Source organism: Pezoporus wallicus, unplaced genomic scaffold, assembly GCF_028554395.1.
Source record: "Pezoporus wallicus isolate ANWC-B61680 ecotype Strahan unplaced genomic scaffold, APGP_CSIRO_Pwel_v1 contig_8341, whole genome shotgun sequence".
NCBI lineage: Eukaryota > Metazoa > Chordata > Aves > Psittaciformes > Psittacidae > Pezoporus > Pezoporus wallicus.
Window position 1 is genome coordinate 916,126 of NW_026638083.1, and position 27,879 is coordinate 944,004.

At 41.6% G+C, this 27,879-nt stretch overlaps 1 protein-coding gene and 1 long non-coding RNA gene across 14 annotated transcripts in view; one reads left to right on the plus strand and one right to left on the minus strand.

The window, feature by feature from the left end:
- The window catches only part of STRBP (spermatid perinuclear RNA binding protein), a 56,386-nt gene extending 28,707 nt beyond the window's left edge, over positions 1-27,679 (plus strand). For 4 of the 10 annotated variants that reach the window (XM_057409009.1, XM_057409008.1, XM_057409010.1 and 1 more), the window contains exons 4-17: positions 2,507-2,672; positions 5,277-5,421; positions 10,687-10,781; positions 11,172-11,267; positions 11,963-12,074; positions 12,635-12,732; positions 13,217-13,328; positions 14,040-14,132; positions 14,988-15,187; positions 16,853-17,011; positions 18,544-18,678; positions 18,996-19,136; positions 19,853-19,976; positions 21,300-21,796. In XM_057409009.1, coding sequence (XP_057264992.1) covers positions 2,507-2,672; positions 5,277-5,421; positions 10,687-10,781; positions 11,172-11,267; positions 11,963-12,074; positions 12,635-12,732; positions 13,217-13,328; positions 14,040-14,132; positions 14,988-15,187; positions 16,853-17,011; positions 18,544-18,678; positions 18,996-19,136; positions 19,853-19,976; positions 21,300-21,457 — 1,834 coding nt within the window. In that variant the 3' untranslated portion in view covers positions 21,458-21,796. Of the gene's footprint in view, positions 1-2,506; positions 2,673-5,276; positions 5,422-10,686; positions 10,782-11,171; positions 11,268-11,962; positions 12,075-12,634; positions 12,733-13,216; positions 13,329-14,039; positions 14,133-14,987; positions 15,188-16,852; positions 17,012-18,543; positions 18,679-18,995; positions 19,137-19,852; positions 19,977-21,299; positions 21,797-23,793; positions 24,811-26,430 lie in introns of those variants that run through there. The other 6 variants (XM_057409018.1, XM_057409012.1, XM_057409014.1 and 3 more) reach the window with 5 other exon arrangements.
- The window catches only part of LOC130598990 (uncharacterized), a 71,604-nt gene that overhangs the window by 27,735 nt on the left and 15,990 nt on the right, over positions 1-27,879 (minus strand). For 3 of the 4 annotated variants that reach the window (XR_008972126.1, XR_008972127.1, XR_008972125.1), the window contains exons 3-4: positions 24,494-24,586; positions 11,635-11,842 (exon numbers count right to left, since the gene is read on the minus strand). This is a non-coding gene — a long non-coding RNA (uncharacterized LOC130598990). Of the gene's footprint in view, positions 1-8,344; positions 8,479-11,634; positions 11,843-24,493; positions 24,587-27,879 lie in introns of those variants that run through there. The other variant, XR_008972128.1, reaches the window with a different exon arrangement.

Here is a 27,879-nt window from a genome sequence, read left to right on the forward strand (position 1 = left end):
TGTCCCAGTCTCTTCCCTGACATGGTGCCAGGTTTTGTTCTAGCATAACTCCAGAAGTGGGGGAAGAAGCAGGAACAATTGGCTCTGTTTAACGTTTATTTGTGTAAAACTTAAGTTGGGCACTTCTGGCTCTTCCCTTCTTTCTGGATGTGTTTCACGTGCTCTCCAGCTCAGGTAAGTATCTGTCCAGGTTACAGATTAGGAAGCGAAGCACCAGGGCACCGACAGCTACTTTGTCAGAACTCGAGAAAACGCTTTCCAGTTCTCTTCCTGTAGTACAGTACTTCTCTACTGAGCTTCTTGGGACTTCCCGTGGTTCCATCTGCAGCATAACCTGCTCTGGAGATGTAGTCAGTGGGCTCTTTCAGTTTCCTTCCCAGTGATGCATGGACTATTGAAGTCCGCTGCTACATGGGCTTTGTCCACTAAGTTCTGGTTTAAAATGACAAAGTGTAATTTTTCATATATGGTCTGTTTTCTAACACATTTTATGGCAGTGAAAGGTTGTGAGGCCTTTTCTAATTGTTGGTGTGCTGCTATATAATATGGATGTGAAGTTGTTTACATTTTGGGATGGTGCAATGTGGTTCTTAGTTATTTCCAAGTTTCTTGTAAATGTTTAGGGTACTGTTCAAGAAGTAAGTTATGAAGCCCTGCTGTACCTCACTAGCTGGATGTACTTCAGTTTAGGAACAAGTGATGTGCTGTATTAGCTGAGGGAACCTGTGTAGCAGAAAGCATTCGCTGCTTCACTTAGTGTTTTTCCACAGGTTTCTTTCTTAACATTTAATCTTGTCTTTGATTAACTCTAGGATGAGGTTTTGGGCTTGGGAGCTATTGAAAGAAACTGCTGGCCTTGCATGAAGTTTAAATGCAGCAGTGTGAAGACCATTGTATGATAGCCTTGGAAAAGTAAATACGCAAATGGTCCCCCGTTTTGATGCCTGTGGCTTTCTGTGTTCCCTAATGAATATTTAACAGACACAAGCCTGATCACTGGCTTTTTTTGTGTAAGACCAAGCTGTGATATATCACTTTTTTTTTGTTTGCTTTTGGTGTGAAATGCATTCAAGCAGAAATAGCAAACCACTTCAAATTATGAATATTTTTACATAAATTAACGTATTAATTAGTTTAAGACAGCGTGATTGTATTGGCACCAGAGGATAATTGTAGTGGGTTGATAGGCTGCTTCTCCAAGGAAGAACAATTAAGTTCTGTCATCTTCTCAAGGCAGGTGTTTAAGCTCAGTGTTCTGCTGAAGCACCGTCTCCCTTGATACACAGTGTGCTTTGTGGTGACTTCCTGGTGTTCCTGGTGCCATATTTAGATGTCTTCTGATGTGGGTATAGAATGGCATAGAATGGATTCTTTAAAAAAATAATGTGTATTTTTAAATCCAAGCCTGCAGAAATGCTGTTGTGACAGTTGGGCATCATTTGCTTTCACACCTGTGTGTGCAGGGGTTTTCATGCTTGTGCTGTTACAAATTTAGAGTACAGTTCTTGAACATCAATGTATTATTTATAGAGTATATATAAATGTCTATTTATGCATTTGTTTGGGACAAATTATTTTACCAGTCACTTTACAAGATACTTCTAAGTGAAGCTTAGGATGTACGTGACAGCCCTCCATCACAGTGTGACTGGTTTGGGTGTTGGTGTTTTGCTGGGGCTTGGATTTCTTTTGTTTATATGCAGTCTATCCCTCTGGATGGTAATAATGATAGGAACTGGGATGCTGCCTTGCTGAGGCCACCTTTCCTGATTCCATGCTTTCTGTAGGGTTTATAGTGGCGATGTGCCATAGGTGTGAGATGCATCATGTGGCAGCAGCCAGTGTTGAACTGTTCAAGATTCATTTCTTGCATTTTTCTTATGTTATTAAGTAATCCTAGCCTTACTAAACTGTCTTTGTTGCAGTCTTTCAGCACTCAAAACTAAGGTGTTCTTACGTTGCTTTGAAAGCTGTTTGCTGTAGCTCTTAAATGTTCCCCTAAACTGCAGCTGGAGAGTAAAAACTAGGAGTCAGACCTCTATTTGTCTAGGTTTCAGCTGTAAGATTTGTTGAAGGAACTGTGCTTGGAAGACTTCTGGAAATGAACAGCTTTCTTCAAATGTCAGTTTGTGGTATGGGCTCCAACTTCCTAAGTCAGTTAAATAATTTTAAATATACAGGTTTGAATGTGTGGATCAGCAAACATTTAAAAGGTGTGTGGCCATGTGTAAAGTTGGAATGTCACTAAAAGACAGCTGAGATCACTCTGGAAAGCAGGATTTCTGTCAGAGGGCTCCTCTAGATTAATTATTGCTACTCTCGGTAGATCTGCAGATACTGAATTTGGGCTAGGCCACAGTTAATCTTGTGCTCTGCATTTTCTAACCAGTGATGCTTCAGCACAGTCATCAGCCCCATCTGTATCTTCTCACTGTGATGGGATAATACAATTATATTGAATGTGTGAAAATACCATTTTAATTACTCCAAAATGTTTCATTTCCAGGGATCAAGGTGGTCGGACGTTGTGTGGTGTTATGAGAATTGGCTTGGTTGCAAAGGGCCTGCTGATAAAAGATGATATGGATCTGGAGCTGGTGCTCATGTGCAAAGAAAAACCCACAAAGACCTTGTTATGTATAGTTAAAGACAATCTCCCAGCTCAAATTCAGGTGAGTTGATTCAGAGTAGTTCTCTAGCAGTGGCTGAGAGCACTGCAGGGTGTATTTGGGTAAAGGCTGGAATTTGTGCCAGGAAAAAAGACAAGTGATAGAGATTAAAATATACTTTGAATCTAGGATGGCATCTAGGGTGTGTATGTGGTGACACGAAGTAGTTACGGACAGAATTTAACATCTTACTGCTGCTGTTGCCTACTCCCTGTTTGTGATGTCAGTTTCCTGTGATGGCAGCTAACCTTTCTCTTTGGGAACTAACCCAGCTGGTTCTTGCTCTCTGTTCAACCACTAATGTGATCTAAAGTGCAGTCCCAGAAGTCCTCCAGCGTGTGGATTGGTCTGTATTGTCCTTGTCCCCTGCCTGGAGCTGAGGTTCTACACTGCAGCTGCTTTGTTTCACTTGGGCTGTTCCCAGATCAGCACCTCTGTACTTCTGAAGTGAGAGCAAGTCACTTGAGGTGGTCGCTCATTTTAGCTCATGTTAATCACGAGCTCATCGTTCTTTTTATTTATGGCTATTTAATTCTGATGCTGGCATCCAATAAGAGCACTGGCAGCTAATACCAGTCTCTTTAAAGCAGCTGGGGATAATACCTATTTGACAGTGCTGAGTCTGAATAATCACTCCAGCTTCCAGCCTGGCACACACTGCTGCCGAGAAACTGTGCCCTGGAGCATTCCACTGCAAGTGCCTCTCCAAACCATGTCCAAACCTGATCTGCTTCTCTCCTGATCTGCTTTTATGCCGTGTGTTTATTTCCACGTAGACAGTATGTGTTTTGCCATTCCCTTCTCACCATTCATTTGTTCATGTAAAGGCACTGTTTTAATGAGATGATGTTGTGCCTGCAGATGTGGCCTTATCCATAAGTAAAAATGCTACGAATCTTTTAAGTAGTAAATTTTGTTTGAAAATGATGGGGATATATCAAGCAGTAAAGAGTAAATTTTTTTGTTTGTAGTGAGGTGTGAGATGAGAGGGGTTGAAAGTGATAAGAAAAGTTAGCATATGCTTCAAAAAAGTGAGAATGGCAGAATAGTCGTAATTGAAGGATGTGAAGACTGCAATAAATTCAAGGGACAAGTAGGTAAGATCCTGTGAGAAGTATTGCGAGGGAAGGTATTACAGAAAAGATGATGTAAGAGGCATCTATCTGACTCGTGAATCAAGCTTCAGCCATCATGGGCATAAGAGACAGGGAGGGTTCTGCAGAAGCAGCAGGTCCAGCGGGAGGAGGAAGGTCAAGGCCCATGAGGTACAGAGCTGTTAACAGCTTCTGCTCTGCTTCTTTGAAGGTTAGGAGTGAGGAGATAGGAACAGTAAAGGAGTTGGAGGAGTGCAGACTGCAAGAAGGGAAGAAGTTAGAATGTACGTCAGATATATTCTAACCCTGTGGTCTTGATGAGATGAGCCAAGGTCTCACAGGCAGAAGGAACAGTGACAGGACTCTCACCCATCTGCAGGGCTCTTTGCTCTTTTGGAGATTGAGGCCCATCCCAAAGGACTAATGAAAGACCTGTGGATACAGATCACTTGAGATAACACTGGTACAATGCAAGTTAATGGCATGATTTATACGGCACTTGTACTATTATCTGCAAAAGAAATCTAAGCAAGAAATAAAAAGCTTACTGAAAACTATTTTAAAAGCACTCAATTTACTGGTGTGCTGACGAGAGGAAGGTCGTATTTTCCAGGCATTGTCAAGGATTTCCTGGGGCAGTTATTAATGAATGAAGTGGGTGCGGTATTGTCCTGGATCCAGTTTCATGTGCTGTGTGGAAAGGGAGCAAGAGAGGCAGGAGGACAAACTGGAGAAGATCAGAGGAGTGAGAACGGGCACCTAGAAAACCATGTAATTGAAATTATCTGGGTTCGACAAAGTCTAGACTAAATGCAGGTGTAATTTTGACATTAATGTTTGTTTGTGAAGGGACAGTGATTCAGTATCTCACAGGACTACCAAAGGGACCATGAGAAGTAATGGAACTGTAGCAAGGGGCATTTCTACTGCCGAACGGGTCATCTACATTAGATGTGCAGCTGAGAACCAGAATAAACCATGTGGAGAGGTGGGGAAACCTCCATTGATTGGGCATCTGAAGAGTATCTTTGGGTTTGTAAGAGCTGGGTAAGGTCTGTTTGGTCCAGCTCATGGCAGCTACATAGACTAGGTGAGCTACCGCAGTTCCTGCACTGGAATCCCTCATCCATTTGCACTGACGGTTACGGTTTCATGGGTCAGACTGCCTGTGAGAACTTTAGGCTTTTAGAGGAGCACTGTTGGAGAAGTGTGGACTTGCTAAGCTGTGTTCTTACGAAGAACAAAGTTGCTGGTGCTATTTTGCATGCTAGCAAATAAAAAAGTGCTAATATAGTGGAACTGCTCTATTTTCATTAACCTTGCTGCAGACCTGTTTTTCTTAAGCATGTTATTGGGGATATCCTGTTTGTTTTTAATGAGGGAGGCAAGGCCTTACTTGTTACTGCAGTGTCTTGCAGGTGTCTCTTTAGTTAAGAGGCACATGAATGTACAGAGTTTCTGCGGTTTTTCAGTTGATTGGGAGACTCCTGAAATCTTTCTTGGTGACTTTCAGAAACTTACAGAAGAGAAGTATGTCGTGGAGGAGCATGTAAACGAGGCAGCTATTGTTATTCGTAACACAAAGGAGCCCAAGCTGACTTTGAAGGTGATACTTACATCCCCTCTCATTCGAGATGAAGCAGATAAGAAGGAAGGAGGTACAGAGAGCATTTTCACTTGGTTTTAAGACTGTTCTATCTAAATGCCCTGACTGTGCAGCGCAGGGTGAACTGGGAAGCAGCTTTTTAATTGTACATCATATACTAACTGGATTGGCTACTGCCACCACAAGTTACGCTGTTTGTGCCTTAAAAAGCCACAGTCACTTTATTTCCATGTAAACATGCATCATTTTCATCTGCAAGCAATATTGCTCAGTGTTAACCTGGACATACAATGAGATCCGAGTTCTTTTGCTCAGCCTTGTTGACTCTTGAGCACCCAGAGCTGCACAGTCTCATTTTCAGATTTAAGTCAGTCAAGTGGGATTGGTTCGTAGTTATCTTGATAAAACTTATAAAAATGTTTCTCTTTTTATGTAAAACCTCCTCTCCTGCAAAGCTCACCAGTGTGTCATCCTGGCCCTCAAGTTTTATTAGTTGATGATACAATGTGTGTGTTTTGAGCTTTTAAGAATTTCCTCACTGGGATACAATTGAAGTTACAGTGCATTGAATGTTGTACCTCATGTCCTTAGAGCAAAATAGAAATAGAAAACTGTATTGTAGTTTCTTTCTTTTCCTTCTCCCGACCTTTCCACTGTAGTTCCATGCCCCTTGTTGAAGGAATGCTGACTGGTAGTACCGATGAGGTTGGAACCAACCGAGAAAAACAGAGGAGAGCAAACATAGCCAGATTTTGATGTATTTTGAAATCCTTGTCAGTAATTTCTGCTTCCGCTTCCCAAACCTGTCCCTAGAAACTTTGCCACTGGATGATGTCAGACCTTTGACCAACTGGCCACTCTCTGTCATGACAACTGAGGCAGCTGGGCCCGCCTGGGCGAGGGAACTCCCTGTTGCTCCTCTCCCATTTCTAGACTTGCCACAAGTCCTTTGCTTCCTCCTTCTCCCACTGAAATACCGGCACAGTGAGGAACGTTGGTCAGTTTCTCTTGGATTCTGTTGGAGGCGATGGCAGGAGGGATCCTCCTCAGTTGAAACAAACACTCAGTTGGATGCACAAAAACCTTACAAAACATATGAATGGCAATGGTTCCCTAACTGCAATGTCTGCTCACTCTCAAATTAGTAACCATGCTCTTTTGCGAGACCAGTAAAAATAAACCACACATCACTTGAGCTCTTCTTCAGCTTCTCATAAGATGCTGAGCTCAGCCCTGCAGTAGTTGCAGCTGATTCATGCTACTGGGAAAGAGCACAAAGTGCAGAACACGCTTTAATGGCAAAGGCTTTGTAATTTTCTCCCAGGGGGAAGCACAAAGGCTTCCATCCAAGAATCTTCTTGCAAGAAGTAATTCTGCTGTGGCATTAACTGTCGGGCCTCCTGAATTCCTGAATGGGATTTTTATGCTTCCTGATGGTTAAAATGTAGGTGTTCTGTTTTCAAAATCTGAAAATATTTTTAAAAATTCTGTACTAATTTTTCAAAAATCTTAAAATGATTTCACTGCTCTCAGAGCAGTGTCACTGCCATTCTGCACAGTTGCTGAGGATAGCTAATGGATCTGGTTTTAAAGCCTGCGTTCTTTGACATTGATTCATCACAAGTGAAGAGAAACATTTATCATGTTCCCTTTCAGAGGTATGTGCAGTGTGATGTAGATTTCAGTAAACCAAAAGGGGGGGGAATACCTTTTTCTTAGTATTTCCAACCATATGTAGGTCACCTTCACTTAGATTCAAACCACAAAAACTTGGTATCTAATATCAAGAGCAAATACTCAGAGAAACTGTATACTGTAAATACACAGATCTCCAAAAGTGTCCTGCCCCTAACTAACACCAGCCAAATGTAACTATACTTTCTATATGGGTTTTGAGTGTATTCCATACATTCTTCTGACTGGAGGAGCTCAGAACACTTGCCAGTGGCCTTTCATCTCCCATGGGAAACTGACCAAGGTTTTGGGTTCGGTGTGCCTGGCACTAATCTGTCCTCTAACCAGCGCGGCAAGGTTAGGTGCAACGGACCACGGTACCGGTGCTCCCATGTGTTCTGTAGGAATGCTGTGTGTGCCTTCATGCCCTGATGTCAGAATGTATTGAAAAACATTCCTGGATTTCTCTTCAGTCCCCACCTCTTTGGAAGAGTGTTCATGTTTAAAATGTGGTGTTTGTCCTATTTGTTTTTGCTGCTTGTTAGCAAAAACAAATAGTGGACCAGTGTGTGTGCATCTCAGTGTTCTCACAAATGGCTACCCATAAAGCTCTGCTTTCTCATGTCAACTTGAGAAGTCAAGCACCTAAAATTTCTGCATTTTTTGCATCAGTTTAAATTCTAAACTTCTTAAGAAATTGAATTTTAGTCATAGCATCAAACATAAACTGGGTTTTCCAGACCAGAACCTTGTCGCTTGCAAAATTAGTTGTTGTTACCAAGTGTTCAGCAACAACAAGCTCATGTAACAATAAACAAGTTCATTTACCAAAGTGGGGCAGAAATCAACTAACAGTCAACAACCAGTTCCTGCTGCAGCCTTTGCTGGGCAGATGGGGCCAGTGAACACTCCCAAGGTGCCCAGTGCCTTTGAAAGGGCAATGAGCCCCAGAGTTACCTTGTCCCCACAGAGAAGACAATGCTCCTCAAGTGGCCAGCAGTGAATGAATGAAGTTAGCAGCTGCTGTGTGAAGAGAACACATACAGCGAGTGGGGAGAGAACCACAGGTTCTGTGTTGCACAGTGCAAGCTAATGTCAGGGCTTTGTTATTAACTGTTTATTAAACTTCTTGTATTGATGCCCCTGTTAAAAGCACAAGGGAAAAAGTAAAGTTTTGCAAACACATTTGAAAAGTTGGATTGGGTCTCACTTTCCTGACTGGCAGAGCATGAAGAAACATGCCATTCTCCCGAGGGGGTCAAAGGGAGCCTGCTGCAAGCCGCTCGCCCTCTCCACTGCCTGTCCTCCTCATCTTTCTGTTTAATGGAATCTTGCACTCCAAAGTTGGCTGACTGCAACATCTGTGCCAGGTGCTCAGGACATCAGCACTGGATCAGTAATTGGCAAAGTTCTCCAAGGGATTTGTAATTTAGACCTTTGGAAATAACCTTAATCCTGCAGGCAAGAGTATGGTCCTAACTTGTTGAAACAAATCTTGTGAGGTTTTTCGTTCACCTGAATGGCAAATGGCAAATATTCTGTTTATGTTTTGTAGTTTAAAGGAAAAAATAATATCCTTTGTCAATGGCTGCAACACACTTTGGCAAAGGCTTGTACTGAGTAAAACTCCCTGGGCAGTTAAAGATCCAGTTCACTGCAAAAAATGAACGATTTTGCAATCAGTCACCTTTGCCATTTCTAACATTTTAAAATAAGATTCTGATCATTCATTGACGGTACTTGTTTTATACAATACATGAGCTTTAAGCAGATGTTTATATTGTCCACCATAAAGTTTTCTTACAGAAATACTCGGACATACATTCAGTAATAGTGTGCCACAAACCACTGCTCCTAAAAATGACAGAATTGTAAAGGAAATTTAAAAGCAAACCTTGTGTTCCAAAGTGACCTTTTGTGCTCACAGAAATCCAGTGCTTTGGGACTTTGAAGCTTTTGTTTGCAAAACAGGCAAGAGGAGTGATTAATCCCTGTATTGTAACATAGTTGATAAGGGCAACAGGAAACAATGCAAATATCTGCTGCGAAGTTCACTAGGGTTAGAAAATAAGCTTATAGCACTTGAGTCTTCTGCAGCCATAAACTGTTTGACAAGAGACCTGGTTCTGTTCAGCTTTACACTGGTTCTTTTCTTTGTCTTTGGGCTCTTTTATCCATCATAACAGAATGTGCTTTTACCAGAGTAACCTGCCCAACTGAGCAGCATAGGAGGTAGAAGCAACTTCCAACATGAAAGATTCCATTACACATGCAACCAAATCTATCCAAAGTAACCTACAAAATGTACTTTGGGATGTTATTAATAAATTGTGCAAACTGTCAGTTTCTCCTAATGTGTCCTCATATTTTAAATGTCTTACTGGAGTCTGCTGATCTAGCATGGCCCTCAGTTTGGATTTGGTGGTGTATTTCATTCAGACCTGTGCAAGGGTCTCAGGACCTGGAGAACTGTCCATTAAGAATAATGAAAATACTATCTTTCCAAATTAGTTATTTTGAAACAAAGTGTAATTCTGCATTCATAGGAAAATAACATATTCAAGGTTTTAGTTGAGCCATGAATTCATTCAGTTCTTCTAGTATGTTGTTCTCATGTCAGCTAAAAACTAAAATCTTTTAAATCTGATTTCACAGATAGGTAAAATCTGTCATTTGTGCAGGGTTTCCAGAGAATCTGGACACTAGTAACTCCTTAGGATGGAGAAGAAATCAGAGAAGAAAGGATGCATAATGTCCCTTGTTATAGAATAGGATGTGACTGCTAAAAGCAGCTTGTTGCATGCTGGATAAAACAATGGAGGGGGAAAAAGCAAAAAGAAGAAACCAGTGTAAACCTGCACAGAAGATTTGAGTGTCTTGTCTCTCAGAGCCTCCTTTGTGTTTCCTCACTGATTTCAGTTGCTGTTGGGAAGATTTTTACAGGAGGGGACCTCCTCTCTAATGCGTTAAGAATCTGGGAGTTAGCAAACTCACTTCTTTCGTATGTTCTGGTTATGTGAAGGACTCATCAAACTGTAAAATGTCTTACCAGCATTTCTTGTGTATTTTTTTCACTGAATTGTACTGGCTGGTACTGTTCATGCAATATTATTTCAAATATAGTCTACGTTTTTCTTTGGAATTCTCAATTTATGGACGTAACTTCACTTTCTAATATTACAATTTTTTTAATATCCCCCCAAGAATATCTCCCTCTTGTCAAAAGAAGTTCATCTCTCTGAAATTCTGTGCCACCTTTGTGGAATAAAAGTCACGAAGAAGGGCAAGAAGAGTTATAAAAAGCCCAATACAACCCAACGCACACACAAAAAAAAAAGAAAGAAAAGTGCTATATAGCTATTTTCTGCCCTGAAATGTGTTCTACATTTTTAATAAGATCCCAGATTGTCTGTAGCAGTGGCCATCTTTATTATTACTATTATTTTACATGGAGTGAATGCCTTTGCTTCTGTTGCACACGTGCACATTTACTACCTTTAATGGCTTGTTTAAATTAAATAACACAGTGCACTTAAATTCTGGGAGTCTTATTATCTCATTGAGATGCTGCCGCTCTTTTTGTATTGTGACAGAAACCCCTTGGTCAAATTGTATCTGTCTCTTTTTATCCCATTTTTACCAGTAGACAATGTTGCGATGAAAGATCCTCCGGACTTATTGGACAGGCAGAAATGCCTGGAGGCCTTGGCGTCTCTGCGGCACGCCAAATGGTTTCAGGTTGGCTATTTGTTCTTACCTTGTTGTTATTGTAGCCTTACGAGGTTTAATTTGAGACAGTTTTAATTTGAATGCCTCTAACTTCTCACTAGTCCCTCACAGAGGAAAGGTCTAGAATTCAGTGCTGTACTGTGCAAGGGCAAAGGTGACAGGTAGACAGCCACCTGGTTGAGAGGTGTCATGAGGCTACAAAAGCAATCTTGACATTTTGCTTCCTTTTTTATATGTCTCTCTAAATTGAAGCATTTTATATAACTTTTATTTTGCATGAAGCTGATTAAGTATTAAGTAATAATAATTAAAGAATCTATCCCAGGACTCTGTGCATTTAAAAACAAAATTGAAGGCCAGGTTTTTGCAGGTGTATTGGAATCATTTTGTTTGTTTTAGGCCAGGGCAAATGGACTAAAATCATGTGTAATTGTCCTTCGTATTCTGCGGGATTTGTGCAACAGAGTCCCCACATGGGCACCACTGAAAGGATGGGTAAGTACAGAAAGAGCTGAAGGCCACGAGGTCAGGTCTCAGATCTCCTGAGACCTGTAGCAGTGTCTGGACTGGAGAAAACAGTGCAATGTATGAAACTCCTCCTTAACTCCCCTTCTGTTTGCTCCCCACTAACCATAACCTCTGTAGAAAAGTGCTTGTAGGGAGGAAAGAATGTATTTGTTCAGTCTGGAGAGAGATGTAATGTTGTGGGCCTTGTGCATCCTCAAGGATTCACAGTAGAACCCCACTTGCTGCCTCCCAAATTTAGCTTTTCAAAATACCTTGTGACTGTGACAGGGCTGCTCCTCCTGGAGGTTAGTATTCCACCTTAGTGTGTTTGGGGAGGGCTGAGTGCCCTGCATACCTGTAGAGGAGCAGTTGGCAGGTCCTGGAGGCAGGAGAACTGATGACCCTGTGAGAGCATTGAGGTGATTTGGCTTTAAAGGCTCCTACTTTTAGACTTCCTGGGCAGTCAATGGAAAGCAGTTGGCTTCCGCAAAAGGTGACTCGAGAGCAGGGAACAGACAGATGTGCCATGAGCTGTCCTCTGGGGATGGCTCTGTCCCTTAGACCTGTAGTGGGTTACAAATTAAGTAAACTGATGAGAATGTCCTTCCCCTGTGCCCTTCCATATTTAACTGCAGTTACAGTTACCCTTGTGTCCATACTAATCATAATTTAATGTTTTCTAGCCACTCGAGCTTATATGTGAAAAATCTATAGGTACTTGTAATAGACCTCTGGGTGCTGGGGAAGCATTGCGACGAGTGATGGAGTGCTTGGCATCTGGAATTCTGCTTCCTGGTAAGGGGCTAAAAAACTTCAAGAACACAGAGGGTTGACCAGACAGCCTTAACATCTGGTGTTGCTGTGAAAAATGCCTGCCCTGAACTCCTAACCTGCAATGGGGCTAAAAAAAAAAGGAAGTTGCCTGGCTGTAACTGAGTGCTTCCATGCAGTAGAAGTTAATGGGGAATGTTAAATTTGTTTCTGAATTAACCCCTATCTTATTAATGGGTTGCAAAAAAAAGGTCAGATTTAATTACCATGTTTCCTGTAGATTCATTGAAATATACATAGCTATCAAAAATACTTGTTTTTTTTTTTAAATTCATACTATTACACACAATCAGTGGTAACCCTGGTAAATTCTGTGGCCATTGCTGCAAGGGAGTAAAATCCTGAGGCTAGCTTGCATTGTAGGATGAGAGAATCCCTTGCTTCCCACTCTGCTGAAGGCAGAGTGTTGCAATATCCCTCAGTCCCCATTCTCATATTGCTTCTGTTGCAATATCCCTCAGTCCCCATTTTCATATTGCTTCTCATTTACTGTCAGTAATCTGCTTTGCCTCTCTCCCTCCTAGGAGGCCCTGGTCTGCATGACCCCTGTGAACGGGAGCCAACAGATGCTCTGTCGTACATGACAGTTCAGCAAAAAGAAGCCATTACGCACAGTGCGCAGGTAGAAACCTCGTACATCTGAGGAGCTGGGTATGATAACAGGGAGGATTTCACTTCATTAAGACAATTTATTCCCTGCCAGGACAGCTGATTTTATTGGCAGTCCTGACAGTTCTTCCAGTGCACTACCTGGGAACTATTACATGATACTTCATGAGTGCAAGAGTTAAATATGTGTTAAGTCTAATCCATAACAAAGCGCAGTCTAGTGTCTGTGTGCTGCTTCCATCCCACCTCAGGTGTTTACAGCACACAGCCCTTGTGTAGGCTCCCTTGTCCATGTGCCCTGCACTTTCTATTGCAGAAATTAATGAGTTTTACATGTTTAGACATTAGTATTTTCTGTAGCTATAACAGGAGACAGGTGGAGAAACTCTCTTCCCAAAGCAGAGTGATTTTGTGTAGACAAACTTATTTAGAAGCTTAAAACAACCAAGGTAAAGTAGTGCTATGAAGTAACTTACTTTTCTACTGTCACTTTATAGCATGCCCTCAGATTATCAGCCTTTGGTCAGATCTATAAGGTTTTGGAAATGGACCCCCTCCCATCAAATAAGTCCTTTCAGAAATATTCCTGGTCAGTAACTGACAAAGAAGGTAGGTGCTGTTTGGTTCAAAAATCTCTAACTGGGCAGTAAACTAGGGGTTGATTTAGAATGGGTGAAATTCCTGGGTTAGGAGCTGTGAATGCAAAGGGAAGGCTTTTCTTCCTGTTAAATGTGATTTGGGGTTGGGATTTGGGTGAGATTTTTTTTGATTTGGGGGTTCGGGTTTTTTTAAATATTTAATTATTAGAAGCCAATCTGGAGGAGCAGCAATACAACTATAAAATACAGCTGATGATCTGCTTTAAGCACAAAGGCCCTTGGGGTCTGAAGAGTAAACGTAGTGTTTATGATTCTTATGCTGGGGAAGCAGAGACCATCAAAAAGCATGGAACGAGTGTCCACAATAAGAATTACTCAAGAATTCTTCCTAGAAAACAATATACATGTGATACAAATAAGTTTTCTCGTATGTTTTTTGTAAAAACATTATTAGTAGAGTTCTTGCCTTAGATTAACTGTAAAAAAAACAACACTGCAGATTTACACCACTCGTATCACACAATACTGGAAACAGACATCCTGCATGGCATGGTACAATGAGCTAATACTGGCTTACGTGTAGCAGTAAGAAAGTTTTAACTGATGGCTGAGTTCTTTTCATTATAAACATGCAAGGACCAACATGGGACTAATCAGATTCCTGCTGTGGAATTTTGTTTTTCAATAGCAAATCCATATTACAAGGAAATTTATACCGTAGGTACAGGCTCCTCTGCTCTTAAGAGGCCATTTGAAGATAGTGTTGGGGATGATAAAGATCCAAATAAAAAGATGAAGCGTAATCTGAGGAAAAGTAAGTGCAATGCTTCTCCATTCTGTTTCCAAAGATCTATTGTATGGTGGGAGCTGGTTTAAAAGCTTCTCTGTGTTGGTGTGGAATAGCATGTGAAAAAGTCTTTGGAACAACAAATGTTGTCTCTATCACCCTGCATTTGGAATGTCAAACACATCTCTTATTGTGCATCTGATTTCCCCGACATGTTTTACTAACTGAATGATTTGCATTTTTAAATGGGGTTACCTGTGAAGTTACAGTCAAATTGAAGTTGCCCAAGCAGCTGAGGTGTTTTACTGATAATGTCCCTGTATTGTGGGTGGGGTTTTTTGGTTTGGTTTGTGTCCGTCCCCCCCCCAATTACTGCAGTGACTGCTGTGTGGAGATTTGCCTTTTTGCAGTCTTCCCCTTTTTGAGTTAGTTGTTGGTCTCTCAACACCTCCCATAAGAACAATAAAATGCTTAATCTACAGCACACTGACACTGCATGTGCACAGAGTGAAGTCCCTCAGCACTGCTGGGATTTAGCCGGTTCTGGGAGCTATTTTCATTGTGCTACTTTGGTGCCAGTTCTGGATCTCACTACCTGTAAAACTTGTTACTCCTTTACAGCAGCTGGGAAGGCTGTGGCTAGCTGCAAAAGATCTGTGTCAACAGTATTAAAACTTGGGTAATTACAGTCGTTACTCCACAGTAGAATGGCTTAGTAAAGACTTAACAGCCTTATGACCTCTGAGAGGCTGAGGGGTTATTTTGCTCCTTTCTACAGAAGGAAGGCACTGAAATGCAAACTGTTTTCATTTGTTGTTCATCTTGTTTTGTTCATTTTCCTTCCCCCCTCCTTCCCATCCCCTTTCTACTATCTTGTACTAGTACTAGATAGTAAAGCAATAGATCTCATGAATGCTCTGATGAGGCTGAACCAAATCAGGCCAGGGCTTCAGTATAAGCTGCTGTCACAGTCTGGTCCAGTCCATGCCCCAGTCTTCACAATGTCTGTAGATGTTGATGGTACAACATACGAAGCATCAGGACCTTCTAAGAAAACAGCCAAGCTCCATGTGGCAGTGAAGGTAAGGCAGCCTGAAGTAATCTGCTAACCCAGGTCTTGGAACATAGAGTATGAAATACGGTCAGAACTCGTAATATGTGACCTCAAAATTAAAAAGAATATTAGATAAACCTGAGCTACTACCTGTGTACTGTAAACACAGCTGGGCATGGCTCAAAGAGCATCACTGGTTTTTCCTAGCAGTGGGGAGGGAGAACTTCCCAGGGCTCTGCAGGTCAGCCCATGTAAGTTCTGGTCTGGAGGGATTCAGTTTTGTTCTGTTCTACTCCTTCCTCCTGCTGGTTTGAAAATGGCATGTTGCTGGCTCCCTCTTTCTCCCTTTTCTTCTGTGTGTTTATTCCTGGGTTGTGAGCTCCTGGAAATAGAGTTGTTTCAGTCTTCAGTGTTTGAAGGGTAGCTTTACACACTGGGGTAGACGGTGTACACCAATATAAATTATTGGTCTCCACTCAGTTTTCTAGTAAGACATTAGTATCATTCAGGTACCAGTCAAGCTACTGTTACTTCTTGTAGGTGCTTTTTGTGATAGAGCTTAGCTCTGTAGAGCAGTGACAGACTAGAGCACCCAACATGAACATCCTTGTGTTGCATGAGGGCAGTTCAGACAGCTAAAGGAGACAGTCTGCTGGGTTTCTGGGAAGGAAGTTTCCTACAGACAGTGCAGGGTACTGAGGGATCTGGCAAAGTGCTCAGTGATCCACGTTCCATTATTTATCAGCAGTCCTCGCTCACCGGGGAGCTCCCAGTGGACTGGAAGCTGGCGAACACGATACCCATCTACAGGCCTTGGCAGTGCTGGGTTAATGGTTGGACTCAATGATCTTAAAGGTCTTTTCCAACCTGAACAACTCTAGGAAAGAAAACCGCTTTTAATACAACTGCACTTATGACAGGAACAAGCCCATCTGTCATTCTGTGCTGCGTTTTGTTTCAAACAAGAATTTCCTTTTTAGAAGCTTCATCTGGCAACTTTCTGCTTTCCTTTGATTTCAGTTTTGAAAATCCCATTGTCCCATGTGCTTTCAAGTTCAAAGTGTCCAGAAATATCTGAGGGAATCTGTTGTTTCTCCAGGAAAAGTAGCTCTCTGCATGTGTGTCCTCCCAGACCTTCTGCTTCAGTCTTTTATTTTGCCTCCCTCCCTGCAGTTAATAAAAAAACCCCATGTAATACAAAACTTGCCCTGAAAAGCTGTGACTCCTCTGCCCTTGAACCCCTCTGCGTCAGCCTGATCTGTGCTGGTGCCTGCCCAGCTCTGTTTTCTCTACATCTACACATACACAAATCCTGGGCTACACTTCAAAACAGCCATGATTCAAGCCAAGAGGAAATGGGTGGTGTGGTAGAGACGAGCTTTTTTTTTTCCCTTTCTTTCTTGTTTTTTCCTAGCGGATCCGGGCCCCACTTTCCCAGACGTATAAGAGGGAATAATGTGATTGTTTCAGTTTCTAGATCTGACCTTTTTAACATTTAGAAGCCCTCAAAATGCAGCCAAAATGTACCACAGCTGTTTCAGTTTTCCCCATTGCCATGGTGGTTTTCTCCATTTCAACACAGGAGAAAATGTATTTCTAAGCAATCTGCCTTAATTCATTCTTTTGTGTTGTGATCAGCTTTGTATTTATTTCTGTACTATTTTACAGTTCATGTCATGTGGCTCTGTTGTAGGTTTTACAAGCCATGGGGTACCCAACTGGTTTTGATGCAGACGTGGAGTGTATGAGTTCCGATGAAAAATCAGATACTGAAGGTAAAAGTGAAACAACATCTTCAGTCTCAAGCAATAATACTGGAAATTCCACAGCTGACACCTCCGCTACCCTAGAGGTGAGGACTGCATTAGAAAGAAATCTTGCTCCCATAAGAGGATGGCATTTTGTTTAGGGTTGTGAGTGAGGAATTAATAAGAGTTTCCAGGCTCAAATCTGCAAGTGGCTTTGTGTCACTGCAGACAGATAACCAATCTTTGTGCCTCCTTTCCTCAGGTTTAAGGGGGATGTAGCAATCCTGACCTCCTAAGACCAGAAATTCTTGAAGGCAGGGGTTGTCTCTTGTAGTTAGTTTATGTATGGTCTGGTGACTGGGGTGGCTCCATCCTGCCTATTGCCTTTGGGCTGTAGTGATGCAAATGTCACAATTTCCATTTTGCAATAGGGGGGTTGTCAGAAAGATGTATTTACACAGTGTCTTAAACTGATACACATGAAGACCAATGAAAACAGAAAAATTCATTAGGAGGTGTTAAGAAATCTGAGACCTAAGCAGGGGGAAGGTTGTGCTGTAAATGTAAGTAACTGTTCTGTTCTTTGAGTACTTGTCAAGATGTTAAAACATGAATTTCTTCAGTTGGAAGCCACCTCATTTCCATACGGTGTACAGTCAATTCACAGATGTATTTGGTTCACTGAGACATAACCAGGGAAAGGAAATGGGGGTATTTTATACTCCACAAACTTCCCTGTTAATTTTCCTTTAAAATTAATTTTATTTTATCACAAAAATGGGTAGTATTTCAAGATGACTAAGGTATTTCCCACGCAGCACGACTTTGGGTTTCCATGTTTGAGACATTTCACTTTCAAAGGGCAGGTCCTGGCACTAGGACTCTTGATCTTTATCCAAAATAAGAAGTTGCTTTGGCAAACAGTGCTTTGATCCCTTAATCTTTTTCTTCCTTAGTGAGCAGTCATTTGTATCTGTAGCTGAGTGCATTCTAATCCAGGCTGATACGCCAGTGCGCTGAGATCGCAGCTTCACCTTCCTCCCTTCCCAAACAGCTACAGATATTTCTGCTGAAACATGTGACCCAAGAGATGAGACGTCTCCAGTCTGAGCTCCGTAGTGCCAGGACGGAATTAGCCCCAGCAGCAGAGCTGTGTGTGAGGCTGGGAAGGCTGATCTCTCTTTTCAGTGATAAAGCCTTCAATTCCAAAGAAATGTGGCCTCAGCTTCAGCTTTGGATGCTCTCAGGATTGGAATTCCAAGTGCAGCTGGTGTAGCTTTGTGTGGACACCAGACCAGGCCATAAGGACAGTAGCTCAACAGTAGAAATAGGTGTTAACTTCTTTTGCAGTATTGTTTGTCCCCCTGCCATTGTTTAGAGAAGAGACTCTCCATCTGCTGTTGCAGCACGGATGTTATACTGAAGGCACGGCAGTGTTGCCTTTGATACAGCTCTGTACCTGGGAAGTGGCCTAGGGCTGCATGTTGGGAAGGACAAGCTATCACAGAGGCTTGTCAGTGATAATGCTGCCTTTCTCCAAGTGGCCATGTGGCACTGTCAGCCACCAAGCTGTAGATGTTTGTTTGCCTTTCAAAGAGATAAAGGCTCTAAAGCAGCACTGTAACTGTCTCTCTAGGTAAGAACTCAGGGTCCTATACTCACAGCAAGTGGCAAAAACCCAGTGATGGAGCTCAATGAAAAAAGAAGAGGTCTGAAGTACGAGCTCATCTCCGAGACAGGTGGAAGCCATGACAAGCGCTTTGTGATGGAGGTGAGTGAAGCAGAGTTACAGGCTTGGTGGATTCTGACAGCCCCAAACTACATCATGTCTTGACATGAGGAGGAGGAGGGAAGTAAAATTGCAGCTATCATTTCCAAGTTCCCAATATGTGTGATATAATGGTTCACAGGATCACTTAAGTGTTCTTTATCAGCTTCATCATCTAGAAGCAATGGAAACTGTCATATAAAACACTGAGGATATTTTTGGTTTGTTTTTATGAGAGTTCTTTATGGGTGGCACAAGTGGGTATATCATGATGTTCCCCGGGACGAACACTAGGCATAAACCTATGTCTTGGTTTTCAGGTAGAAGTAGATGGGCAGAAGTTCAGAGGCGCAGGCCCAAATAAGAAAGTAGCAAAAGCAAGTGCTGCATTAGCAGCACTTGAAAAACTGTTTTCTGGGCCTAATGCAGCAAACAACAAGAAAAAGAAGATTATTCCTCAGGTAAGAACTGTAATTTGCTTTTGGGACCACTGTGCTATCACAGCTCTGGGCTGCTTGATGATACAGAACTTCTACAGGAAACAAATGATTTGTCTCTTGTTTTATGCACGTGTGTAAGGTTTCTATTTTTACTCTTCTGTAATTATTGTAGAGTAACAGTATAATCTGATAGTTAGAACCACATTGTGGGAAACAGTTTAAAAGGAGGCCCAAAGAAAGAGAGGTGCTGATTAACTAATGGAGACACAGTTAAGATCAGCAGTTCAGTGAGGATGTGGAAGTCTTTTGTGTTTCAGGCCAGAGCATCTCCTGCATCATGTGAGATGCACAGATTTCAGGGAGGGTCATTTCTAGCCAGGTAAAGGCCTTGTAAGGCAGTGGGAAGCCAGCAGAGACAGAACAGAGAAAGGGTCAGAAGCCACCAGTGTTTGTTCATGACCAGGTTGGAGGTAAATAACACTCACTCTCAGTGAAGCAAACATGCTGGGCTCAATGTGCAGAGCTAGGCATTGCAGGCAGGGACGTGCTCACTTGGTTCCTGTCAGTCTGATTCTCGGGACAGTGCTTCTTCTGTCTGCATTCTGTCTTCAACAAGACTGGTGCATTGAGCATGTTTAAAGAGATGTTTTTAAAGGTGGCAATTTAATGCAGGTGGCCTTTCTGTTTCCGGCAACACCTTCACTTTCTGAATTGCTCTTTTTCATTACTCCGGGCAGACTAAAGGGGTTGTCAATACAGCTGTTTCTGCAGCAGTCCAGGCTGTTCGAGGCAGAGGACGAGGTGCTTTAACACGAGGAGCATTTGTTGGAGCAGCTGCTGCTACTGGCTACATAACACCAGGTAAGGCATGACACTGATATCCAATGACAAAAGATACACACAAGAAAATGTTAATGAAATGTTCCCTTTGTGGTTCCCCTTACTTTCCAAAGTGTCCATTGTTCTTTGTGACTCTACATGTCTGGCTTGTAGGTGACATTTGAAGGGAATCTAGACATTGTGTTTACTTGGAATAAGAACCACAGATTTTCTAAGAATGAGATGCTGGAGATTCCTTTGTCAAAGCAAATCCAGTAGCTTCCAAAAACTAAAATTTCATTCCTCATCCTCAGGTTTCTGGATTACAGCATGAGCTTAATTGTAGCCTTTGGCAGTTCACATGTACTGATAGCACAGCCCTGCTGTTCGGTAGACTTGCTTCCTGGCACAGTCGACAGCATGTCGCCTTCATTGTTCCTGTATGTTCATATGATTATAAATATTAAAACCCAGTAATTCATTTTTAATGGCTGTTAACATTGTTTTTGGAACTGTCTTTCTGCCTGAGGAGTCATTTATGAGACACTTTAACCTGCCAGGGGCATGCTTCTTGCCAGCGTGGAATTACTCCAGAAAGAAGTTTAATTTCCCAGTCGCTGGAGTTGTTAAGCTTTTCTTGGCCTTGGCCTTCACAGATTATTTCTCTTCATCCACAGTTTTTCTCAGATATCTCTTGCATTCTGTGATGGACACAAGCAATCACACGAGAAAAGCCACTGTAAAGCCTTCATGAACTACTGAGATATAGTAACCAAGACACATGTTAACCACTCCTCCTTTTTGGCTCATTCCAGTCATGCTTAGCTCTTTGGGGAAAAAAGGCTGCTGCTGTTTGCCTCTAAGTATTCAGCTGCCCTTTGTGAAACTTACTGTTAGAAATGACAATTCACTGGAATTCACAGCTTTCTTGAGGTGCTGTGGTACCTGCATCAAGCATCGAGCATTTTCTAATGGAAGCTGACGAATATGGCTGTTCCCTGCATTTGACTGCATATGTAGTTTAGGGTATTTTTTTATTGGCAAATAGGGGATGTTTGGGTCATGCCAGCTCTGACAGTGCAGACTTGAGGGCTTCAGCTGCAAGACAGTGCTAAGGAAAAGCAATACAGCATTTAACTGATGCTGAGGTTTAAGAAGGTCATGGGGAGGAGGCTTGTTCTTCAAGCCAAAATGCAGAAGGATGTGAATGTTCTCAGCAATATTTATATGTATCAGTGCTTGGGTATTTTGTGGCCCTGCTTCATGTCCCAGTAGGGGTCTCTCCCTGTGTGTTGGTGTGCAAACACTGATCATCTTCAGGTACTGGAGGAAATGAAACCCACCCCTTCTGTGTTTGTGTTGCAGGCTACGGAGCACCGTATGGGTACAGTACAGCCGCACCAGCTTACGGTATGTATAGCCCAGTAATTAACACATTAGAAATGATACTGAATCTGTTGTGGCAGTCCAAATGTGGCAGTCCAAGGAGAAAGTCAAAGAGATTCAAGCTCTTAAAACCATGACAACAACACCACTTTTATGCCATAACCTTGTGGTTCTTTTTTGGTTGGAGTAGCTTTTCTGCCTATGCTTTGCCTGATTCGTGGAAGGACTGCTTGTTCTAATTGCCTGTTCCCTTTCATACTGAAATTGAAGTAGTTCTCTTACTTTTTACAGCCAATCTGTGCTCCATTCAAAGACTACCGAAGGGCCTATTTCAGCATCTCTGTCCTGTGTTTACCTAAATGGCATTACAGTAGCACTGGCAAAATGTTTGTCCCCAAGCGTAAGTGGCTTGTGGACAAAGCTCCCTTAATGCCATCAATTCCATAAAGTTTATGTGTATATACCCCCACCCTGATGCCCCTGCAGGCTAAAACACTGCTGCTTGGGACAAGCAGAATGGGTTCTGTGTAGTTTGTACTGTCAGCCATCCAGCCACAAGGAAGCTAGGATGTGACTATTCACCACAATGCTTTTTACCAAGAACCACAGCGATATTAGGCTGGCAAAGCACTGGCTTCATCCAGACTGTATCAGAGAGCTATGAGGAAGGGTTTTTCTTAACTCAGCTTCTCCCTCCCCACTGGCTGTTCTTATGCTGGACTAACAATGCACACTTCTAACCGGCCCTTTTGGTTACTTTGAATGAGGTTTATGTGGCAATGGGAGCAAAGCCGTTTGGAGTCAGTGATATGTCCTGGCACATGGAGCAAGCCCTCTCCTGTGCAGGGACTGGGGGAAGCCCAGGACATTTCCAGGCCTGTGTTTTTCATATGGGAAACTAAGCCTGCATTTTGCTATCAATTTTCTGGCTTTTATAGCATTTGGAGTACTGGTTTCTCTCAAATTTGTATAGTTTGGGCAACACCAACTCCCCTGATAGCATTATAAAAGTTAAAAATACTTTGAAACATAGATTTCCTGACTTTATTTTAGAGGTCTGACCTATAAACAGGGGAGGAACGCTGCTGCCTTACTGAAAATGTTCACTTTGCTTGTCTAGGACCAATAGGTCCTACTGCACACTGCTGCAGTGGGAAGGGAAGGGAGAACAGCCCCAGGGGCTGTGCTCACAGTGGGGGATTCTCCTTTCCAAAGTGAAGTTGACTTGTAGAACTCCTGCCCTATGGGCTGGGCAAGTGCTGTGACAGAACAGCAGCTGACAGCAGGGCTGCCCCACTCAGCACTCTCTCTTGTGTTGCATTACACAAAGAACAGCTACATGTTTTCTCAAGGAAAAATGGCTTACTCTCAAGGAAAAAAGGCTTACTAAAATGAGTAAGATGATTTAGGGCTAAGATGAGATGTATCTGCATGTGTGTGTTTTTACAAGCAGCTATACAGTGATGTAAGAGGAACGTAATTGTTACCAACTCTCCTTGTAGCTTTTTGTGCCTTTCTCATTCATTCTGTTCTGTGTTTTTTCTCATGATGCCTATTTTGGGAGCTGGATTTTTATCACTTAGCTGTGTATATGTGACATATCACTGACTTCAAAGCATTGTGGAATTGAATGCCCCCATTTTTCACATAAAGAGTTTCTGTTTTTAATGTCCTATGATTGTGATGCGAAGTCCTGGGATAATGCTTTTTGGCTGTAAGGTAAACATGTCTCTTTGCCTTTGTAAGCTGTTGCATGTTGGGAAACTTCACTTTGATCATCTGGTGCTCTGGAATACCTGCTGTTGCTGCTTTGTGATTTCTAAATGGACATATAGGTTAAATACTAGAATTTAAATAGGCAAGATTTTAAAAAAACAAATCACCATTTAATTATGCAGAAGTCTGTGAGGCCACAAGAACTCTCTAATAATCTTGAAATCAGGCAGATATTAATCTTTCCAGATTTGCCACTTCAATACAGGAGAGGAAATGCAGAATAATGAAGCAGATGCAGCATTTACTGTAGGTGCTTGATTTCTGGCTGACCTACCTGGATGCTTATCAGAACTGCTGAACAGTTTCCCTGTGAGTTTGCTTTTACACACAGCAGTGCCTGTCTAGATTACCTGCAGTTGTAACTGACCTGTGATATTAGCTCAGAACACTGGAGGAGATAGTAGAGTTTAGTTATCGTAACGATCATGAAGTAGAGCTTCAAGTCCAACTGCACGCTCTGCTTTTGAGAGTATTGCTTACTTAAATATTACCAAACACCAGGACAAAAGCAAAGGTTAAGCTAACCATCTGTTTGAAATAGTGCCAGTGTCAAAGTGTTTCTGTTTGTGGGACTCTGCACCCTAAAACCACATTGATTGACTGATCTGGAAAAGGTTAATGAGAACACAATTGTACACTCTTATCTGACTTTCTTGGATCACTGATTTGGAGTCCTCTCCCTTTCTTTTCTCTGTAGGTTTACCCAAGAGAATGGTTCTGTTACCAGTTATGAAATTCCCAACTTATCCTGTTCCCCACTACTCATTCTTTTAGCAAATGGCAGAAGCTAATTCCCACTGATTGAACAACACAGTACAGTACAGAATGTTAGAAGAAAAAAAGCCTTTTTATCCTGTTTTCTTTGAACACATACTTGAGCAAAGTCATTTGTAAAGAAACATCTTTTTCCTACTTTTTGATTTTAACAAAATGCAAATTTAGTTCTCTAAAACTTGAAAAAAAAAACAATGTTCTGTGAAATGTTACCTCATTTTCAAATAACTTATACCAGCCTTCTGTTATAGGGAAGAACTAGAAGCTTAAATCTTACGTTTTAAATGAAGTATCCGATTATGTAAAATTAAATTTGTGAAGGATGTATAGAATATAAAACACTGATCACAAATAAACTGTTTTGTTGTAACACGAGAGTACTGCCTGTTTCCTCATGCAGTCACACAGATCCAGTTAATGACTGTACTTGTGGTAGGGTTATTAAATGCAGGGCAGAGTTCTTTAACAAATAAAAATAGAATAAAAAAACCGAAACCAAACCTCCACAATAGCAACTTTTCAGTTAACATTTAACTTTGTAAATACTATGGTGTGTAATAAACTTAGTAAAATATTGGCTAAAATATTGTTTTATCTTATTTTTTATAGTTAAGCATCAGTACCTGAGTTTCCTTTATAACCTTTAAATCAGCAAACTTTAACTGTGATGTCAGGCACAGTCTTAATTATCCAAGAAGGCTTTTCACTTGCACACACTGCAAAACAAGCAGAACAAAGGGAATTAAGCTCAGACTGTCTCTGCATTAGGTCGCATTCTGTGAAACAAGCACTAAACAAAGGAAGTTCCCACAAAAGGACTCTTGTATGTAATTCCAGGGACACACAGTTCAGTCCGTATTGCCCAGAGAAAGGACAACAATAATGTTACAATCAGATTCTTTAGAGCTCAAAAGCTGCTTTTTTCCATTCTTTTCTGTTTTTTTTTAAAAAAAAAAGAAAAAAATAAGAAAAAACAAATTGCACTTGTTCTTGTGGCCTTCTTCACTTTACGATTGTCTGCCCACCCTTGATTTTCCATCCACCATTTCTACAGAAAGCATTTTAGTTGTCAATCTTGTATTAAAACAAAGGCATCTCCTTTTCCCCCTTACATTTATAAGAATCTAAAGCAGCAACAAGGTCCCCATGAAAACTTGCTATTTAATTGTCCCAGTTCTTGTTGAGTGCTGCTGTGAAAAGTGACACACTTCAGCCATAGGCCAGTACTTTCTAAGAGTTGGTGCTCAAACCGAAAGACTCCGCTTCCCACCAAGGAGTGTGCGTTCCTGTCTGGAATTCCAGGACAGGCGCCAACTCCGGGCTCTCTCCACCTGTTGTAGAGTTCTGCATAAACTCTGTGGGCTCTAAGAGGGATTCAAGTGGTCTTTATTAAGGTATCACCCCACATCAGCAGCGTTGTTGGCTGCACTTCTCAGGCCTCGCCCGTTGCTTTTCCGTAGGTTTGCTTTAGTTCATGCTCCTTTAAGGAATGCCTTCACACACTGGTTCTCTAACAGATGCTGCTACCAAGGCAGGGGGAGCTTTTAGATCAAGAGGGTGTAAGAGCAGTGCTTAAAGCAGTGTAAAGTTCCTTCTCCCCTACACCCCCGTTAGAGGGAAAGAAATAGTAGAAAAGCTTATTAAGGGACAGCTTGTGTAACAGGCTGCTTTTCTGGGAATTAACTGAGGTACTTGTGCAGAGGAATGGGTTTGTATCTGAAATGGGTTTCCTTCTGCTGGAGCTCTCACTTTCGTTTGGTGTTGGTGGTACTTTAATAAAAAACGCAGCTCTATTGGCACGTGGTGGCAGCTGTTGTGCCACCAGCCCCAGGTAGTGCCGACACGGAGCAGGGCCTGGGGGATGCGGTCAAATTGAGCAGTGCTCAGAAATCACCATCTACTTTGCTGGCCTATGGATGAAAGGAAGCCATCACGGAGCAGAAAAAGCATGGCTGATAAGAGCCCATTTTTGTTAATCAAATATTCATTAAAGGAATCTTTCCTGTGCACACATTCTTTTTTCCCCACCCCTCTTCTGGAGTTCCCCTGATTGGCAACCATTTGTAGTTTCTTTTTTCCTTTTTTTTTTTTTTTAATCCCCCAGATTTGTTAAATTTCAAACCAAATCTTCTCTGAACCAATTCTATACAATGAACAGTCATCAGCCAAACGACTTGTTCCAATTTCAGAAACAAGGAGGGCGCTATGCTCTTTTCCAACATGATGGCAGTCATTTCTGATGATTTATAGAAGTCATTCTTTATTTTTTGTCATTTGTTGGGAGTTACTAACCACATTGTAAACTTGCCCCCTTGCTGCATATTTTACATTTCTCTGCTTTACTGAAATATGAATGAGCTGTCAGTTCTTTGTTTAGAAAGTGGTAACCTTGGAAGTGGTAGATGTTTCAATACCTTCAAAGAATTCAAAGTGCCCATTTTACAATGAAAATTCCACTTGCAGCTGAAAGAGCAGAGAAATTTAAATGGAGCTTCAACTTCAGCCAGTCTCTTGGAAATTAACGTGAAGTTTTTGCTTCTCTGCTCTTCTCCCACTGTAGGTGGTTTTTTCATTGACAGTCCCTATTGCCAGCCTCTCAGCATCGCACCTTTTATTATTCACTTGGGCCCTCAAGATTTCTTCTCTGACTTCTAGAACCATCAGGTTGTGTGGCTCGAAATGGCATTTTGTATATGTCTTAAAAGCAAGAACAAACGTGGCTCGTTTTGAGGTTTCTCAACTTCAGACATGGAATCTGAGCTTTTTTCCTTTTTTTTTAAAGTGTTTTTTCTCACTTCCTGAACTTTGTTCCATTTAATGAAAAGCAATACTTACTCCAAGCCACAGTCCTTTCTTTGGGTACATAGCAATAGATGTGTATATACTGCTGGGTATCTCTTTACACTAGAAGGGAAAGACTGGTGTGTTGGGGGGGGGAACCAAACACCAAACCAAGAACAGACCTTGCCGAGTGCCTGCTTGAAGCAGAATCCTGTGTTTGCTTTTGCTACTGAAGTACTTCAGAATTTTAATACTACAACTGTATTTGCATGTTTCCTATAAAAATTGCTACAAGGACTTGCAATGGGCACTCTGCAGCAGTAGTGCTGTGTACCATTGCACATGTCAGCAGACATGAAATGTAGCAAAAAGGCAGGAGAAAAAAGTAGAATATATATTTTTTCCAAAATCGAATTAAAATGATATATTCTCTCTCTCTCTTCCCCACATCATTAATATGAGGCACAAAAAGGGTAGGCCTGAACATGACTTTCAAATGGGTTGCTTTTGTGTCTCTTAAAATCACCGCCAAATGATAGGAAAATACAGTATCTGGTAAACAGCCAGTTCAGAAAACTTCTGCTCTAAATTTACTGAGGTTTTTTCCTCTTAAGTATTTGTATGTTGATATTTTGGGACTGTGAATCAGCAATAACCGAAAGGTGAATGTTTTTTAAATGGTATTGGAACATATATATGTTGCAGCTTAAGACTTCTAAGCAGTTTTCAGCAGGTTAATACCACTTTATTCTCATTCTCTCCGGACCTTCATAGCCATATGCACTTGTATAAAATAAGCAGAAATGTAGTGACTCTAAGCTGAGATCGTGATATAAAGGTAAGAGATTTTATTTTCAGCTTAAAGAATATTTTTATTGTTTTTCCTAAAAATCTCCTATACCTGTGACAATCTTGTATATGGCACGTGTTTATTATGTCTTGTTTAACTAAATGTTTGAACAGGTAATACCTAGGTCTGAATGCCAACTTTGTCTTTTTCAAGGCCACTTCAAATACTCCCATTTAGTTAGAAAATATTACTTTTAAAAAATTGATTTTATCAACAGACTGTTCTCCTTCAAGTATTTTTCTCTTGTGTAGCATAAAAAGCTGTATTGCTACTGCTGTGTCAGGCACTGCATTCCTTGCATACCTGTGGAAAACACTGGGTAGGTACCAAAGCCACGGCCATGGCCTGCACTGAATCCACCCCCTGGTTATAGGTATG